Here is a 22,093-nt window from a genome sequence, read left to right as displayed (position 1 = left end):
ATACCTGTGTAATGCTAAGTCTACAGAAGTGTATAGAGATACTGGTATATATACCTGTGTAATGCTCAGTCTATAGTAGTGAATAGAGATACTGGTATATATACCTGTGTAATGCTCAGTCCATAGTAGTGAATAGAGATGCTGGTATATATACCTGTGTAATGCTCAGTCTATTGTAGTGAATAGAGATACTGGTATATATACCTGTGTAATGCTCAGTCTATTGCAGTGAATAGAGATACTGGTATATATACCTGTGTAATGCTTTGTCTATGTAGTGAATAGAGATACTGGTATATATACCTGTGTAATGCCCAGTCTATAGTAGTGTATAGAGATGCTGGTAAATATACTTGTGTAATGCTCAATCTATAGTAGTGAATAGAGATGCTGGTATATATACCTGTGTAATGCTCAGTATATTGAAGTGAATAGAGATACTGGTATATATACCTGTGTAATGCTTTGTCTATGTAGTGAATAGAGATACTGGTATATATACCTGTGTAATGCTTTGTCTATAGTAGTGAATAGAGATACTGGTATATATACCTGTGTAATGCTTTGTCTATAGTAGTGAATAGAGATACTGGTATATATACCTGTGTAATGCTCAGTCTATAGTAGTGAATAGAGATACTGGAATATATACCTGTGTAATGCCCAGTCTATTGTAGTGAATAGAGATGCTGGTATATATACCTGTGTAATGCTCAGTCTATAGTAGTGAATAGAGATGCTGGTATATATACCTGTGTAATGCTCAGTCTATTGTAGTGAATAGAGATACTGGTATATATACCTGTGTAATGCTCAGTCTATAGTAGTGAATAGAGATACTGGTATATATACCTGTGTAATGCTCAGTCTTGAAGGTTCTGCTGCTGGTTTCTGTTCAAGACGCAGTTTCAAACATTCATGCATCACATGCAATGGTATCCGTATCAAAAATAAATAGGTAGGCCTGTCAAAAGAGATCAAAGAAAGCTTATAAAAAACTCATGTGTTAGAGTATTGGAGACACATTAAAAATAATTCAAAACAAGACATGACATGTCATGTCATAGCCCCCGCTGAGAAAAAATTTAAAAACTTATATTGAACTGGGTTTGTGTCAGAGTGAATTAATTCATTATGAACTGTATTAAAATTCCATTATTAATTGTTCAGAATTGATGTGTTACAATTTTAGGGGTGGGGTAAAAAAAAATATTCATTTGGCTTTTCTGAGACAATTTATAACTTGTTAAACATATAATGCGATGTGCACTTGTAAATAATTATTACCAGTCCCTGTACCAACTTTGAACAAAACTGGATGACACATATCTGAGAAAAAGCTTTTTTTTTAGATTTTTAAGAAAAAAATGGCCTCCAAGCCGTAAAAATTTATTCAATCAAACAGGTCATGAATGACACCGCCTTCACTTGTTGTCATTTGAAAGTTGCAACATATAATTTGTCCAGTTTCTGGCATGGACATAAATTGGCAAACATGATTTCTATGGCATTTTCAAGTTTGTAGCACTCTCCATGCTGGTCTCAGGAAGAACACCAGAGAGCAACAAACAAGTACAACAGGTAAAATGACATGCAAGTATGCAAATCAGATCTGCAAATATGTTGAAGCATCAGTGTTGTGTCTGTTTGGATAAACTTCCTTGTACAACTGTATTCCTAATACAAGGACATTGTCAATCACAGAACTGTTCCAGCGAAAAACTTCTGATGTTTTAGACAGTAACAGGGCAATGATACTGTTTGTCATACAAGTACTAGCACCAGATGAGGAACTGAGAAACTGCAATGATCCTTGGTGTACATTACCTGTGTCAACAACTTTACTTCCCATGTACTTCATGTACAGATCTACATGTAGTTTGTGGCCCTAAATAAGGACAAGAGTACTTCTCATATGACAATGATACAAATAAAGTGCAAGAATCCAGAAAAATATTATCAAGTTTTTATTATTATACATTAATATTAACAAATCGTGTGAAATCGAACTTTTATGTACAGAGAAACACATATTTATGCTTTGGTTGACAGCACTTCTCAAAAAAAAAAAGACGACCTGCAAAACTTTATACAATTGTCAGACATGCAGCGAATAGTATGCTTTTGTAATATATACAGTTTTAGTGGCTTTGCTTTCCGAGAAAAAAATTCTGGCTCTGCACCTGAAAAAAACAAAAAAACATTTAGTCAAAAGTAAGCAGAGGTTGTAGCATATGTGCTCCCATTAGCTGTTAAATTTAATTAAAAAAGTTATTTGTGCATCGTCTTTTCAGTACGAAAACATATTACTTAATAGATAGATAGAATTTTTTTTTTATTTGGAACGTACCAATGGTATATTTATACCAACCAGAAAGAAATTGCATTAGGAATATAAATGGACAACAATTGATGCATGTCTAGCAATAGGCCGCAAGATGTAATTAAATAGCAAACCAATCACTACTCGAGTCGGACTGGCTGGAAAACTGCACAATACATACAAAAATGTATGCAAATGATATATGAGCAGCTCCACCAAATTTAAAAATATTCTTTCCATAGTTATGACTCTAATGTGAATGTGATTTCCCACTCCTTAGCAATACTAGTTTGTGTATTGTATTGTATTGTACTGTATCATACAAGTTTATTGTGATTCTAAATGTGTTTGTACATGTAATATTAGTTAGCTTTATTTAGCATTTTGTTTAGTTGGTTAACTTTACTGTATCTTAATGTAGTTTATTTTATTTTTATACGATCATAGAACAACTCACTGTAGTTTGTTTTAATGTTAAATAAACATTATAATAATATTATTAAAATCAGTCACTGTACAATGGTGACGTATTGCGCGAAATTGTTGCAAGGACAATACTTTTCTCTAATTGTGTGGTGTCGTGCGTCGATAAAAAATGCAGTATCGATCAAGTTCGTCTACTAGTGTGGCTGGCAAAAAGCAAGATGCCGTATAATCTTTTAAATAGGCGTCAAGGAGGAGTGAAAGGCCTTAATTTGGTTCTACAATGGGCGTCATGAAATGTTGGAAAATTACAGTCAATCAAAAAAACTGTTCACATGACAACAAAAAATATTCACTGTATTTAATATGCATTAATAGCAAATGATCACGGTACGGCAGCTTGCTTGTTTTCGAAGTGTTGCAATTGTTGATTAGTAATCAGTGGTGATTATATTAACGTACAAAAAATAAATTCGTTGAATTGTTACGAGTCAAATTCAACTTAGTTTTATCGTAAGCAAATGATTTCGGTTACATGCTGACGCTCAATGCCATACGATATCCGCCATGATATCCATGCACAAGGGGCGTGTTTATTGACCAGATAGGTCAAGTCACTAATCAACCAATCAAAATGCTGGACCGTGCCCATGTGCTCAAATTAACATAAACATTTAAATATCTTAATGACAGTTCAGCGACCTCTTGGTGAAAGCAACATGGAAGAGATTTACCAATGTTTTAGTGCGATCTTTTGGCTTCGTTTTTCATGGGAAAAAGGCATGATTATTTTTTTTAATCGGCCCGATTTAGAAAAATAAATAAACGTACCGTCCCAAATAAGAATGTACCGGGTCGAATTTTTCGGAGAAAAAAAAAAGTTCCGGTACGTTTATTTGGGACATGTAGCGACATATTTTTAATTTCGCATATGGTGTGATCAGTGGATTACGTAAATAAACCAACACTTTCAATGAGTACATGCCGACCCAACTAAACTTGTTGATGGCTGTTTATGTACAGCGAGGACGCATCTCATAGAACAATAGCTGTGGAAATCATAATGTAAATGTTGCGGAAATCAAGCATGGCGATAATGATTTTGAGCGAGGCAGAGTCCGGCAAGCGTCTCAGAGCAGCATTGCACCGACACCACCACGATGTTTGAATCCCGGATAGAGCACTGCAAACCTCTTAAATCACGAGCCAAACTTTCTATTTACACAATACATAATCAGTTCCTACAACAATAATAAAAAGGCAGTTTTTCTGGCGAAACTCTCGCCAGGCTTGCAATAGTTTTTCACGATCACCAAACCCGAGACACAAACGATAATTCTAAGTGTATAAATACCATAACAAGCACAGTTTCTTACCTTTGAAATTGACGAGACACAATTTTGTCCATATAAGCGTTGCGCAAATAAAGATACAATTCCAGGATACAATATCCTCACACAAAAATGACTGTGATTTCCACCGAGACAAGAACTGCGTATGCGTCATCAAAACTCGGATTAAACTCGGGTAATTTCGGGAAAATTCGGATTTTCCAGCAGTTTTGAAGGAAAAATGTTAAAAATCAAAGAAAAACACAGTGAAACTTTGAAGAATTGAAAAAATAACTTGATGTGCATAATAACACCATCAATTCCTGTCTCTGTACCAACTCTGAACTGAATTAGATCATACATGTGTGAGAAAAAGCTGGTAACGTGAAAATGTGCACCCACGTATGCACAGACACGACCCAAGTTAATATCCCCCGCCCGGCGGGGGCTAACAATTAGTAATAACAAATTAGGCGTGAGGATTGTCGACAGTCTAGACTTTGGTAACGTGAAAATGTGCACCCACGTATGCACAGACACAAACCAAATTAAAACCAACCCCCCCCCCCCCCCCCCCGCCCGGATCACAGATCCGGCGGGGGCTAATTACTTGTATTTGAGATATTGATGGAAAAGCTGAAAACTAATTATGTAAATCAGGTAACTAATATGAACAAAACAGAACAGAACAAAAAAATTATGCTAATTAGAGAATTAATATGAACAAATTTTAACCCAAAATTAATCAGTCTATTGTCCTTGATTATTTATGTATCAAATTCTATTTAAATGTGTGATGATCAGTAATTGAGATATCAGTGTTAACTAATTATGTTAATTAGGTGATTAATAGGCCTAAATATTTACCAAAAACTAATTGGGTCTCTGCATGTTTCTAGATTCATTGAAATGTGATGATGAGTACGTTTTAAAAGTTTCATTAAAATCCAATTCGTTCATGGGAAAAAATTAACTAATTATGCAAATTAGGTAATTAATATCTACTGATATTACCCTAAAACTATCAGGTCTGTGCAGTGTTCTATGATATCTATATACCAAGTTTCATTGAAATGTGATGATTACTACTTGACATATCAAAAGCTGAAAATTTATTAATTATGCAAATTAGGTAATTAATATGTACTGATATTACCCTAAAACTATCAGGTCTGTGCAGTGTCCTATGATATCTATGTACCAAGTTTCATTGAAAGGTGATGATTACTACTTGAAATATCAAAAGCTGAAAATTAATTAATTATGCAAATTAGGTAATTAATATGTACTGATATTACCCTAAAAACTATCAGGTCTGTGCAATGTCCTATGACATCTATGTACCAAGTTTCATTGAAATGTGATGATTACTACTTGAAATATCAAAAGCTGAAAATTAATTAATTATGCAAATTAGGTAATTAATATGTACAGATATTACCCTAAAACTATCAGGTCTGTGCAGTGTTCTATAATATCTATGTACCAAGTTTCATTGAAAGGTGATGATTACTACTTGAAATATCAAAAGCTGAAAATTAATTAATTATGCAAATAAGGTAATTAATATGTACTAATATTACCCTAAAAACTATCAGGTCTGTGCAGTGTCCTATGACATCTATGTACCAAGTTTCATTGAAATGTGATGATTACTACTTGAAATATCAAAAGCTGAAAATAAATTAATTATGCAAATTAGGTAATTAATATGTACTGATATTACCCTAAAAAGTATCAGGTCTGTGCAGTGTCCTATGATATCTATGTACCAAGTTTCATTGAAAAGTGATGATTACTACTTGAAATATCAAAAGCTGAAAATTAATTAATTATGCAAATTAGGTAATTAATATTGCACAGATTTTCAAACAAAACTAATCAAATCTGCGCATTAGTCTGGAGCATCTATGTGCCAAGTTTCATCAAAATCAATTGAGTGTTTTTTTAGATATCAGTGGAACAGTCATGGAACAGCTAAAAATCAGCTAATTATCATGCAAATTAGGTAATTAATATGCATGCATTTTTACCAAAACCTAATTAAACCTGCGCATTGCTCCAGAGCATCTATGCAGCAAGTTTCATCAAAAATCAATGTATGGTTCTTGAGATAGCAGTGGAACAGACACACACACAGACACACACACACACACATATACAAAATGTACAGACACACTAACTGCGAAGACTCCCATTGTGTGCTTCGCACACGGGAGTCAAAAATGAGAATGAAAAATCTTACAAGATGTCAAACTTTGAAAGCAGTTAAAATTTTACCTTTTACAGAATTGCTGCCTATTCTAAATATTCCTAACAAGAGGTCACATAACAATAGACATTACCTGAATGATGGAAGTCCCATCTGAATGAATTCAAGACTACTGGACCCATGTGTCAGCAAACTATGTCTTCGCTCCATTGATGACATTCTTTCTTCAAGCATATCTAATATAGTATGCGTATATTTATTGTCATTATCGGGGCTCTTGAAATTAAAGAATAAAAAAAGAAACAGATACTATGCAATTAGTATGTAAAGGTTCATGTGAATAAATTACCTCGTCATTATGCAAATTAAATATTAATATTTGTAGTTTTCAATCCAAATAGCCCTGTGCACATAGCGGACACATCACTATCCCAATAGCCTTGTACACATAGCTAACACATCACAATCCCAAAAGCCCTGAACACATAGCTAACACATCACTATCCCAATAGCCCTGTACACATAGTTAACACATCACTATCCCAATAGCCTTGTACACATAGCGAACACATCACAATCCCAATAGCCCTGTACACATAGTTAACACATCACTATCCCAATAGCCCTGTACACATAGCGAACACATCACTATCCCAATAGCCCTGTACACATAGCTAACACATCACTATCCCAATAGCCTTGTACACATAGCGAACACATCACTATCCCAATAGCCCTGTACACATAGTTAACACATCACTATCCCAATAGCCCTGTACACATAGCTAACACATCACTATCCCAATAGCCTTGTACACATAGCGAACACATCACTATCCCAATAGCCCTGTACACATAGCGAACACATCACCATCCCAATAGCCCTGTACACATAGCTAACACATCACAATCATAATAGCCCTGTACACATAGCTAACACATCACCATCCCAATAGCCCTGTACACATAGCGGACACATCACAATCCCAATAGCCCTGTACACATAGCTAACACATCACTATCCCAATAGCTCTGTAAACATAGCTAACACATCACTATCCCAATAGCCCTGTACACATAGCGGACACATCACTATCCCAATAGCCCTGTACACATAGCTAACACATCACCATCCCAATAGCCCTGTACACATAGCTAACACATCACAATCCCAATAGCCCTGCACACATAGCTAACACATCACTATCCCAATAGCTCTGTAAACACAACGGACACATCACTATCCCAATACCCCTGTACACATAGCAAACACATCACCATCCCAATAGCCCTGTACACATAGCTAACACATCACAATCCCAGAAGCCCTGTGCACATAGCGAACACATCACAATCCCAATAGCCCTGTACACATAGCTAACACATCACTATCCCAATAGCCCTGTACACATAGCTAACACATCACAATCCCAATAGCCCTGTACACATAGCTAACACATCACAATCCCAAAAGCCCTGTACACATAGTGGACACATCACAATGCCAATAGCCCTGTACACATAGCTAACACATCACTATCCCAATAGCCCTGTACACATAGCTAACACATCACAATCCCAAAAGCCCTGTACACATAGTGGACACATCACAATCCCAATAGCCCTGTACACATAGCTAACACATCACTATCCCAATAGCCCTGTACACATAGCTAACACATCACAATCTCAATAGCCCTGTACAGTAGCGGACACATCACAATCCCAATACCCCTGTACACATAGCTAACACATCACTATCCCAATAGCATTGTACACATAGCTAACACATCACAATCCCAGAAGCCCTGAGCACATAGCGGACACATCAATATCCCAATAGCCCTGTACACATAGCTAACACATCACAATCCCAGAAGCCCTGTGCACATAGCGAACACATCACTATCCCAATAGCCTTGTACACATAGCTAACACATCACAATCCCAATAGCCCTGTACACATAGCTAACACATCACTATCCCAATAGCATTGTACACATAGCTAACACATCACAATCCCAATACCCCTGTACACATAGCTAACACATCACTATCCCAATAGCATTGTACACATAGCTAACACATCACAATCCCAGAAGCCCTGAGCACATAGCGGACACATCAATATCCCAATAGCCCTGTACACATAGCTAACACATCACAATCCCAGAAGCCCTGTGCACATAGCGAACACATCACTATCCCAATAGCCCTGTACACATAGCGAACACATCACTATCCCAATAGCCCTGTACACATAGCTAACACATCACAATCCCAATACCCCTGTACACATAGCTAACACATCACTATCCCAATAGCATTGTACACATAGCTAACACATCACAATCCCAGAAGCCCTGAGCACATAGCGGACACATCAATATCCCAATAGCCCTGTACACATAGCTAACACATCACAATCCCAATACCCCTGTACACATAGCTAACACATCACTATCCCAATAGCATTGTACACATAGCTAACACATCACAATCCCAGAAGCCCTGAGCACATAGCGGACACATCAATATCCCAAAAGCCCTGTACACATAGCTAACACATCACCATCCCAATAGCCCTGTACACATAGCGGACACATCACAATCCCAATAGCCCTGTACACATAGCTAACACATCACTATCCCAATAGCTCTGTAAACATAGCTAACACATCACTATCCCAATAGCCCTGTACACATAGCGGACACATCACTATCCCAATAGCCCTGTACACATAGCTAACACATCACCATCCCAATAGCCCTGTACACATAGCTAACACATCACAATCCCAATAGCCCTGCACACATAGCTAACACATCACTATCCCAATAGCTCTGTAAACACAACGGACACATCACTATCCCAATACCCCTGTACACATAGCAAACACATCACCATCCCAATAGCCCTGTACACATAGCTAACACATCACAATCCCAGAAGCCCTGTGCACATAGCGAACACATCACAATCCCAATAGCCCTGTACACATAGCTAACACATCACTATCCCAATAGCCCTGTACACATAGCTAACACATCACAATCCCAATAGCCCTGTACACATAGCTAACACATCACAATCCCAAAAGCCCTGTACACATAGTGGACACATCACAATGCCAATAGCCCTGTACACATAGCTAACACATCACTATCCCAATAGCTCTGTACACATAGCTAACACATCACAATCCCAATACCCCTGTACACATAGCTAACACATCACTATCCCAATAGCATTGTACACATAGCTAACACATCACAATCCCAGAAGCCCTGAGCACATAGCGGACACATCAATATCCCAATAGCCCTGTACACATAGCGAACACATCACTATCCCAAAAGCCCTGTACACATAGCTAACACATCACTATCCCAAAAGCCCTGTGCACATAGCGAACACATCACTATCCCAATAGCCCTGTACACATAGCTAACACATCACAATCCCAAAAGCCCTGTGCACATAGCTAACACATCACAATCCCAATAGCCCTGTACACATAGCTAACACATCACTATCCCAATAGCCCTGTGCACATAGCGGGCACATAACTATCCCAATAGCTCTGTACACATAGCTAACACATCACAATCCCAATACCCCTGTACACATAGCTAACACATCACTATCCCAATAGCATTGTACACATAGCTAACACATCACAATCCCAGAAGCCCTGAGCACATAGCGGACACATCAATATCCCAATAGCCCTGTACACATAGCTAACACATCACAATCCCAGAAGCCCTGTGCACATAGCGAACACATCACTATCCCAATAGCCCTGTACACATAGCGAACACATCACTATCCCAATAGCCCTGTACACATAGCTAACACATAACAATCCCAATACCCCTGTACACATAGCTAACACATCACTATCCCAATAGCATTGTACACATAGCTAACACATCACAATCCCAGAAGCCCTGAGCACATAGCGGACACATCAATATCCCAATAGCCCTATGCACATAGCGAACACATCACTATCCCAATAGCCCTGTACACATAGCGAACACATCACTATCCCAAAAGCCCTGTACACATAGCTAACACATCACTATCCCAAAAGCCCTGTGCACATAGCGAACACATCACTATCCCAATAGCCCTGTACACATAGCTAACACATCACAATCCCAAAAGCCCTGTGCACATAGCTAACACATCACAATCCCAATAGCCCTGTACACATAGCTAACACATCACTATCCCAATAGCCCTGTGCACATAGCGGGCACATAACTATCCCAATAGCCTTGTACACATAGTGGACACATCACAATCCCAAAAGCCCTGTACACATAGCTAACACATCACTATCCCAATAGCCCTGTACACATAGTGGACACATCACAATCCCAATAGCCCTGTACACATAGCTAACACATCACCATCCCAATAGCCCTGTACACATAGCGGGCACATCACTATCCCAATAGCCCTGTACACATAGCTAACACATCACTATCCCAATAGCCCTGTGCACATAGCGGACACATCACTATCCCAATAGCCCTGTGCACATAGCGGGCACATCACTATCCCAATAGCCCTGTACACATAGCTAACACATCACTATCCCAATAGCCCTGTGCACATAGCGGGCACATAACTATCCCAATAGCCTTGTACACATAGTGGACACATCACAATCCCAAAAGCCCTGTACACATAGCTAACACATCACTATCCCAATAGCCCTGTACACATAGCTAACACATCACTATCCCAATAGCCCTGTGCACATAGCGGGCACATAACTATCCCAATAGCCCTGTGCACATAGTGGATACATCACAATCCCAATAGTCCTGTACACATAGCTAACACATCACTATCCCAATAGCCCTGTACACATAGTGGACACATCACAATCCCAATAGCCCTGTACACATAGCGGACACATCACTATCCCAATAGCCCTGTACACATAGCAAACACATCACTATCCCAATACCCCTGTACACATAGCTAACACATCACTATCCCAATAGCCCTGTACACATAGCGGACACATCACAATCCCAATAGCCCTGTACACATAGCAAACACATCACCATCCCAATAGCCCTGTACACATACCTAAAACATCACTATCCCAATAGCTCTGTAAACATAGCGGACACATCACTATCCCAATAGCCCTGTACACATAGCTAACACATCACAATCCCAATAGCCCTGTACACATAGCTAAAACATCACTATCCCAATAGCCCTGTACACAGAGCGAACACATCACAATCCCAATAGCCCTGTACACATAGCTAACACATCACAATCCCAATAGCCCTGTACACATAGCTAACACATCACAATCCCAATAGCCCTGTACACATAGCGGACACATCACAATCCCAATAGCCCTGTACACATAGCAAACACATCACTATCCCAATAGCTCTGTAAACATAGCGGACACATCACCATCCCAATAGCCCTGTACACATAGCTAACACATCACTATCCCAATAGCCCTGTACACATAGCTAACACATCACAATCCCAATAGCCCTGTACACATAGCGGACACATCACTATCCCAATACCCCTGTACACATAGCTAACACATCACTATCCCAATAGCTCTGTAAACATAGCGGACACATCACAATCCCAATAGCCCAGTACACATAGCGGACACATCACTATCCCAATAGCCCTGTACACATAGCAAACACATCACCATCCCAATAGCCCTGTACACATAGCTAACACATCACAATCATAATAGCCCTGTACACATAGCTAACACATCACCATCCCAATAGCCCTGTACACATAGCTAACACATCACTATCCCAATAGCTCTGTAAACATAGCGGACACATCACAATCCCAATAGCTCTGTACACATAGCTAACACATCACAATCCCAATACCCCTGTACACATAGTTAACACATCACTATCCCAATAGCCCTGTACACATAGCGAACACATCACCATCCCAATAGCCCTGTACACATAGCTAACACATCACAATCATAATAGCCCTGTACACATAGCTAACACATCACCATCCCAATAGCCCTGTACACATAGCTAACACATCACTATCCCAATACCCCTGTACACATAGCGGACACATCACAATCCCAATAGCCCTGTACACATAGCTAACACATCACTATCCCAATAGCCCTGTACACATAGCTAACACATCACTATCCCAATAGCCCTGTACACATAGCTAACACATCACCATCCCAATAGCCCTGTACACATAGCTAACACATCACTATCCCAATACCCCTGTACACATAGCGGACACATCACAATCCCAATAGCCCTGTACACATAGCTAACACATCACTATCCCAATAGCCCTGTACACATAGCTAACACATCACTATCCCAATAGCCCTGTACACATAGCTAACACATCACTATCCCAATAGCCCTGTACACATAGTTAACACATCACTATCCCAATAGCCCTGTACACATAGCGGACACATCACTATCCCAATAGCCCTGTACACATAGCGGACACATCACAATCCCAATAGCCCTGTACACATAGCTAACACATCACAATCCCAAAAGCCCTGTACACATAGTGGACACATCACAATCCCAATAGCCCTGTACACATAGCTAACACATCACAATCCCAAAAGCCCTGTACACATAGTGGACACATCACAATCCCAATAGCCCTGTACACATAGCTAACACATCACTATCCCAATAGCTCTGTAAACATAGCGGACACATCACTATCCCAAAAGCCCTGTACACATAGCTAACACATCACAATCCCAAAAGCCCTGTACACATAGTGGACACATCACAATCCCAATAGCCCTGTACACATAGCTAACACATCACAATCCCAATAGCCCTGTACACATAGCTAACACATCACAATCCCAAAAGCCCTGTACACATAGTGGACACATCACAATCCCAATAGCCCTGTACACATAGCTAACACATCACTATCCCAATAGCCCTGTACACTAGCGGACACATCACAATCCCAATACCCCTGTACACATAGCTAACACATCACTATCCCAATAGCATTGTACACATAGCTAACACATCACAATCCCAGAAGCCCTGAGCACATAGCGGACACATCAATATCCCAATAGCCCTGTACACATAGCTAACACATCACAATCCCAGAAGCCCTGTGCACATAGCGAACACATCACTATCCCAATAGCCCTGTACACATAGCGAACACATCACTATCCCAATAGCCCTGTACACATAGCTAACACATCACTATCCCAATAGCCCTGTACACATAGCTAACACATCACTATCCCAATAGCCCTGTGCACATAGCGGGCACATAACTATCCCAATAGCCCTGTGCACATAGTGGATACATCACAATCCCAATAGCCCTGTACACATAGCTAACACATCACTATCCCAATAGCCCTGTACACATAGTGGACACATCACAATCCCAATAGCCCTGTACACATAGCGGACACATCACTATCCCAATAGCCCTGTACACATAGCAAACACATCACTATCCCAATACCCCTGTACACATAGCTAACACATCACTATCCCAATAGCCCTGTACACATAGCGGACACATCACAATCCCAATAGCCCTGTACACATAGCAAACACATCACCATCCCAATAGCCCTGTACACATAGCTAAAACATCACTATCCCAATAGCTCTGTAAACATAGCGAACACATCACTATCCCAATAGCCCTGTACACATAGCTAACACATCACAATCCCAATAGCCCTGTACACATAGCTAAAACATCACTATCCCAATAGCCCTGTACACAGAGCGAACACATCACAATCCCAATAGCCCTGTACACATAGCTAACACATCACAATCCCAATAGCCCTGTACACATAGCTAACACATCACAATCCCAATAGCCCTGTACACATAGCGGACACATCACAATCCCAATAGCCCTGTACACATAGCAAACACATCACTATCCCAATAGCTCTGTAAACATAGCGGACACATCACCATCCCAATAGCCCTGTACACATAGCTAACACATCACTATCCCAATAGCCCTGTACACATAGCTAACACATCACAATCCCAATAGCCCTGTACACATAGCGGACACATCACTATCCCAATACCCCTGTACACATAGCTAACACATCACTATCCCAATAGCTCTGTAAACATAGCGGACACATCACAATCCCAATAGCCCAGTACACATAGCGGACACATCACTATCCCAATAGCCCTGTACACATAGCAAACACATCACCATCCCAATAGCCCTGTACACATAGCTAACACATCACAATCATAATAGCCCTGTACACATAGCTAACACATCACCATCCCAATAGCCCTGTACACATAGCTAACACATCACTATCCCAATAGCTCTGTAAACATAGCGGACACATCACAATCCCAATAGCTCTGTACACATAGCTAACACATCACAATCCCAATACCCCTGTACACATAGTTAACACATCACTATCCCAATAGCCCTGTACACATAGCGAACACATCACCATCCCAATAGCCCTGTACACATAGCGGACACTTCACAATCCCAATAGCCCTGTACACATAGCTAACACATCACTATCCCAATAGCCCTGTACACATAGCTAACACATCACTATCCCAATAGCCCTGTACACATAGCTAACACATCACCATCCCAATAGCCCTGTACACATAGCTAACACATCACTATCCCAATACCCCTGTACACATAGCGGACACATCACAATCCCAATAGCCCTGTACACATAGCTAACACATCACTATCCCAATAGCCCTGTACACATAGCTAACACATCACTATCCCAATAGCCCTGTACACATAGCTAACACATCACTATCCCAATAGCCCTGTACACATAGTTAACACATCACTATCCCAATAGCCCTGTACACATAGCGGACACATCACTATCCCAATAGCCCTGTACACATAGCGGACACATCACAATCCCAATAGCCCTGTACACATAGCTAACACATCACAATCCCAAAAGCCCTGTACACATAGTGGACACATCACAATCCCAATAGCCCTGTACACATAGCTAACACATCACAATCCCAAAAGCCCTGTACACATAGTGGACACATCACAATCCCAATAGCCCTGTACACATAGCTAACACATCACTATCCCAATAGCTCTGTAAACATAGCGGACACATCACTATCCCAAAAGCCCTGTACACATAGCTAACACATCACAATCCCAAAAGCCCTGTACACATAGTGGACACATCACAATCCCAATAGCCCTGTACACATAGCTAACACATCACAATCCCAATAGCCCTGTACACATAGCTAACACATCACAATCCCAAAAGCCCTGTACACATAGTGGACACATCACAATCCCAATAGCCCTGTACACATAGCTAACACATCACTATCCCAATAGCCCTGTACACTAGCGGACACATCACAATCCCAATACCCCTGTACACATAGCTAACACATCACTATCCCAATAGCATTGTACACATAGCTAACACATCACAATCCCAGAAGCCCTGAGCACATAGCGGACACATCAATATCCCAATAGCCCTGTACACATAGCTAACACATCACAATCCCAGAAGCCCTGTGCACATAGCGAACACATCACTATCCCAATAGCCTTGTACACATAGCTAACACATCACTATCCCAATAGCTCTGTACACATAGCTAACACATCACAATCCCAATACCCCTGTACACATAGCTAACACATCACTATCCCAATAGCATTGTACACATAGCTAACACATCACAATCCCAGAAGCCCTGAGCACATAGCGGACACATCAATATCCCAATAGCCCTGTACACATAGCTAACACATCACAATCCCAGAAGCCCTGTGCACATAGCGAACACATCACTATCCCAATAGCCCTGTACACATAGCGAACACATCACTATCCCAATAGCCCTGTACACATAGCTAACACATCACAATCCCAATACCCCTGTACACATAGCTAACACATCACTATCCCAATAGCATTGTACACATAGCTAACACATCACAATCCCAGAAGCCCTGAGCACATAGCGGACACATCAATATCCCAATAGCCCTGTACACATAGCTAACACATCACAATCCCAATACCCCTGTACACATAGCTAACACATCACTATCCCAATAGCATTGTACACATAGCTAACACATCACAATCCCAGAAGCCCTGAGCACATAGCGGACACATCAATATCCCAATAGCCCTGTACACATAGCTAACACATCACAATCCCAGAAGCCCTGTGCACATAGCGAACACATCACTATCCCAATAGCCCTGTACACATAGCGAACACATCACTATCCCAATAGCCCTGTACACATAGCTAACACATCACAATCCCAATAGCCCTGTACACATAGCGAACACATCACTATCCCAATAGCCCTGTACACATAGCTAACACATCACAATCCCAGAAGCCCTGTGCACATAGCGAACACATCACTATCCCAATAGCCCTGTGCACATAGCGGACACATCACTATCCCAATAGCCCTGTACACATAGCGAACACATCACTATCCCAATAGCCCTGTACACATAGCGAACACATCACTATCCCAATAGCCCTGTACACATAGCTAACACATCACAATCCCAATACCCCTGTACACATAGCTAACACATCACTATCCCAATAGCATTGTACACATAGCTAACACATCACAATCCCAGAAGCCCTGAGCACATAGCGGACACATCAATATCCCAATAGCCCTATGCACATAGCGAACACATCACTATCCCAATAGCCCTGTACACATAGCGAACACATCACTATCCCAAAAGCCCTGTACACATAGCTAACACATCACTATCCCAAAAGCCCTGTGCACATAGCGAACACATCACTATCCCAATAGCCCTGTACACATAGCTAACACATCACAATCCCAAAAGCCCTGTGCACATAGCTAACACATCACAATCCCAATAGCCCTGTACACATAGCTAACACATCACAATCCCAATAGCCCTGTACACATAGCGGACACATCACTATCCCAATACCCCTGTACACATAGCTAACACATCACTATCCCAATAGCTCTGTAAACATAGCGGACACATCACAATCCCAATAGCCCAGTACACATAGCGGACACATCACTATCCCAATAGCCCTGTACACATAGCAAACACATCACCATCCCAATAGCCCTGTACACATAGCTAACACATCACAATCATAATAGCCCTGTACACATAGCTAACACATCACCATCCCAATAGCCCTGTACACATAGCTAACACATCACTATCCCAATAGCTCTGTAAACATAGCGGACACATCACAATCCCAATAGCTCTGTACACATAGCTAACACATCACAATCCCAATACCCCTGTACACATAGTTAACACATCACTATCCCAATAGCCCTGTACACATAGCGAACACATCACCATCCCAATAGCCCTGTACACATAGCTAACACATCACAATCATAATAGCCCTGTACACATAGCTAACACATCACCATCCCAATAGCCCTGTACACATAGCTAACACATCACTATCCCAATACCCCTGTACACATAGCGGACACATCACAATCCCAATAGCCCTGTACACATAGCTAACACATCACTATCCCAATAGCCCTGTACACATAGCTAACACATCACTATCCCAATAGCCCTGTACACATAGCTAACACATCACCATCCCAATAGCCCTGTACACATAGCTAACACATCACTATCCCAATACCCCTGTACACATAGCGGACACATCACAATCCCAATAGCCCTGTACACATAGCTAACACATCACTATCCCAATAGCCCTGTACACATAGCTAACACATCACTATCCCAATAGCCCTGTACACATAGCTAACACATCACTATCCCAATAGCCCTGTACACATAGTTAACACATCACTATCCCAATAGCCCTGTACACATAGCGGACACATCACTATCCCAATAGCCCTGTACACATAGCGGACACATCACAATCCCAATAGCCCTGTACACATAGCTAACACATCACAATCCCAAAAGCCCTGTACACATAGTGGACACATCACAATCCCAATAGCCCTGTACACATAGCTAACACATCACAATCCCAAAAGCCCTGTACACATAGTGGACACATCACAATCCCAATAGCCCTGTACACATAGCTAACACATCACTATCCCAATAGCTCTGTAAACATAGCGGACACATCACTATCCCAAAAGCCCTGTACACATAGCTAACACATCACAATCCCAAAAGCCCTGTACACATAGTGGACACATCACAATCCCAATAGCCCTGTACACATAGCTAACACATCACAATCCCAATAGCCCTGTACACATAGCTAACACATCACAATCCCAAAAGCCCTGTACACATAGTGGACACATCACAATCCCAATAGCCCTGTACACATAGCTAACACATCACTATCCCAATAGCCCTGTACACTAGCGGACACATCACAATCCCAATACCCCTGTACACATAGCTAACACATCACTATCCCAATAGCATTGTACACATAGCTAACACATCACAATCCCAGAAGCCCTGAGCACATAGCGGACACATCAATATCCCAATAGCCCTGTACACATAGCTAACACATCACAATCCCAGAAGCCCTGTGCACATAGCGAACACATCACTATCCCAATAGCCCTGTACACATAGCGAACACATCACTATCCCAATAGCCCTGTACACATAGCTAACACATCACTATCCCAATAGCCCTGTACACATAGCTAACACATCACTATCCCAATAGCCCTGTGCACATAGCGGGCACATAACTATCCCAATAGCCCTGTGCACATAGTGGATACATCACAATCCCAATAGCCCTGTACACATAGCTAACACATCACTATCCCAATAGCCCTGTACACATAGTGGACACATCACAATCCCAATAGCCCTGTACACATAGCGGACACATCACTATCCCAATAGCCCTGTACACATAGCAAACACATCACTATCCCAATACCCCTGTACACATAGCTAACACATCACTATCCCAATAGCCCTGTACACATAGCGGACACATCACAATCCCAATAGCCCTGTACACATAGCAAACACATCACCATCCCAATAGCCCTGTACACATAGCTAAAACATCACTATCCCAATAGCTCTGTAAACATAGCGAACACATCACTATCCCAATAGCCCTGTACACATAGCTAACACATCACAATCCCAATAGCCCTGTACACATAGCTAAAACATCACTATCCCAATAGCCCTGTACACAGAGCGAACACATCACAATCCCAATAGCCCTGTACACATAGCTAACACATCACAATCCCAATAGCCCTGTACACATAGCTAACACATCACAATCCCAATAGCCCTGTACACATAGCGGACACATCACAATCCCAATAGCCCTGTACACATAGCAAACACATCACTATCCCAATAGCTCTGTAAACATAGCGGACACATCACCATCCCAATAGCCCTGTACACATAGCTAACACATCACTATCCCAATAGCCCTGTACACATAGCTAACACATCACAATCCCAATAGCCCTGTACACATAGCGGACACATCACTATCCCAATACCCCTGTACACATAGCTAACACATCACTATCCCAATAGCTCTGTAAACATAGCGGACACATCACAATCCCAATAGCCCAGTACACATAGCGGACACATCACTATCCCAATAGCCCTGTACACATAGCAAACACATCACCATCCCAATAGCCCTGTACACATAGCTAACACATCACAATCATAATAGCCCTGTACACATAGCTAACACATCACCATCCCAATAGCCCTGTACACATAGCTAACACATCACTATCCCAATAGCTCTGTAAACATAGCGGACACATCACAATCCCAATAGCTCTGTACACATAGCTAACACATCACAATCCCAATACCCCTGTACACATAGTTAACACATCACTATCCCAATAGCCCTGTACACATAGCGAACACATCACCATCCCAATAGCCCTGTACACATAGCGGACACTTCACAATCCCAATAGCCCTGTACACATAGCTAACACATCACTATCCCAATAGCCCTGTACACATAGCTAACACATCACTATCCCAATAGCCCTGTACACATAGCTAACACATCACCATCCCAATAGCCCTGTACACATAGCTAACACATCACTATCCCAATACCCCTGTACACATAGCGGACACATCACAATCCCAATAGCCCTGTACACATAGCTAACACATCACTATCCCAATAGCCCTGTACACATAGCTAACACATCACTATCCCAATAGCCCTGTACACATAGCTAACACATCACTATCCCAATAGCCCTGTACACATAGTTAACACATCACTATCCCAATAGCCCTGTACACATAGCGGACACATCACTATCCCAATAGCCCTGTACACATAGCGGACACATCACAATCCCAATAGCCCTGTACACATAGCTAACACATCACAATCCCAAAAGCCCTGTACACATAGTGGACACATCACAATCCCAATAGCCCTGTACACATAGCTAACACATCACAATCCCAAAAGCCCTGTACACATAGTGGACACATCACAATCCCAATAGCCCTGTACACATAGCTAACACATCACTATCCCAATAGCTCTGTAAACATAGCGGACACATCACTATCCCAAAAGCCCTGTACACATAGCTAACACATCACAATCCCAAAAGCCCTGTACACATAGTGGACACATCACAATCCCAATAGCCCTGTACACATAGCTAACACATCACAATCCCAATAGCCCTGTACACATAGCTAACACATCACAATCCCAAAAGCCCTGTACACATAGTGGACACATCACAATCCCAATAGCCCTGTACACATAGCTAACACATCACTATCCCAATAGCCCTGTACACTAGCGGACACATCACAATCCCAATACCCCTGTACACATAGCTAACACATCACTATCCCAATAGCATTGTACACATAGCTAACACATCACAATCCCAGAAGCCCTGAGCACATAGCGGACACATCAATATCCCAATAGCCCTGTACACATAGCTAACACATCACAATCCCAGAAGCCCTGTGCACATAGCGAACACATCACTATCCCAATAGCCTTGTACACATAGCTAACACATCACTATCCCAATAGCTCTGTACACATAGCTAACACATCACAATCCCAATACCCCTGTACACATAGCTAACACATCACTATCCCAATAGCATTGTACACATAGCTAACACATCACAATCCCAGAAGCCCTGAGCACATAGCGGACACATCAATATCCCAATAGCCCTGTACACATAGCTAACACATCACAATCCCAGAAGCCCTGTGCACATAGCGAACACATCACTATCCCAATAGCCCTGTACACATAGCGAACACATCACTATCCCAATAGCCCTGTACACATAGCTAACACATCACAATCCCAATACCCCTGTACACATAGCTAACACATCACTATCCCAATAGCATTGTACACATAGCTAACACATCACAATCCCAGAAGCCCTGAGCACATAGCGGACACATCAATATCCCAATAGCCCTGTACACATAGCTAACACATCACAATCCCAATACCCCTGTACACATAGCTAACACATCACTATCCCAATAGCATTGTACACATAGCTAACACATCACAATCCCAGAAGCCCTGAGCACATAGCGGACACATCAATATCCCAATAGCCCTGTACACATAGCTAACACATCACAATCCCAGAAGCCCTGTGCACATAGCGAACACATCACTATCCCAATAGCCCTGTACACATAGCG

At 41.4% G+C, this 22,093-nt stretch overlaps 1 protein-coding gene across 1 annotated transcript in view; it reads right to left on the bottom strand.

Annotated features, from left to right (window-relative positions):
• LOC102807664 (mitogen-activated protein kinase kinase kinase 4-like) overlaps positions 1-22,093 on the bottom strand; it is a 320,941-nt gene that overhangs the window by 283,852 nt on the left and 14,996 nt on the right. Inside the window, exons 2-3 of the mRNA XM_085505174.1 lie at positions 6,423-6,565; positions 853-964 (exon numbers count right to left, since the gene is read on the bottom strand). Of these exons, the coding sequence (XP_085361300.1) occupies positions 853-964; positions 6,423-6,565 (255 nt within the window). The remainder of the gene's footprint in view (positions 1-852; positions 965-6,422; positions 6,566-22,093) is intronic.

Source organism: Saccoglossus kowalevskii, chromosome 11 (genome assembly GCF_978046115.1).
Source record: "Saccoglossus kowalevskii chromosome 11, keSacKowa6.1, whole genome shotgun sequence".
Lineage (NCBI taxonomy): Eukaryota > Metazoa > Hemichordata > Enteropneusta > Harrimaniidae > Saccoglossus > Saccoglossus kowalevskii.
Note: the sequence above shows the minus strand (reverse complement) of the source record. Positions and strands in the feature narration are given on the sequence as shown.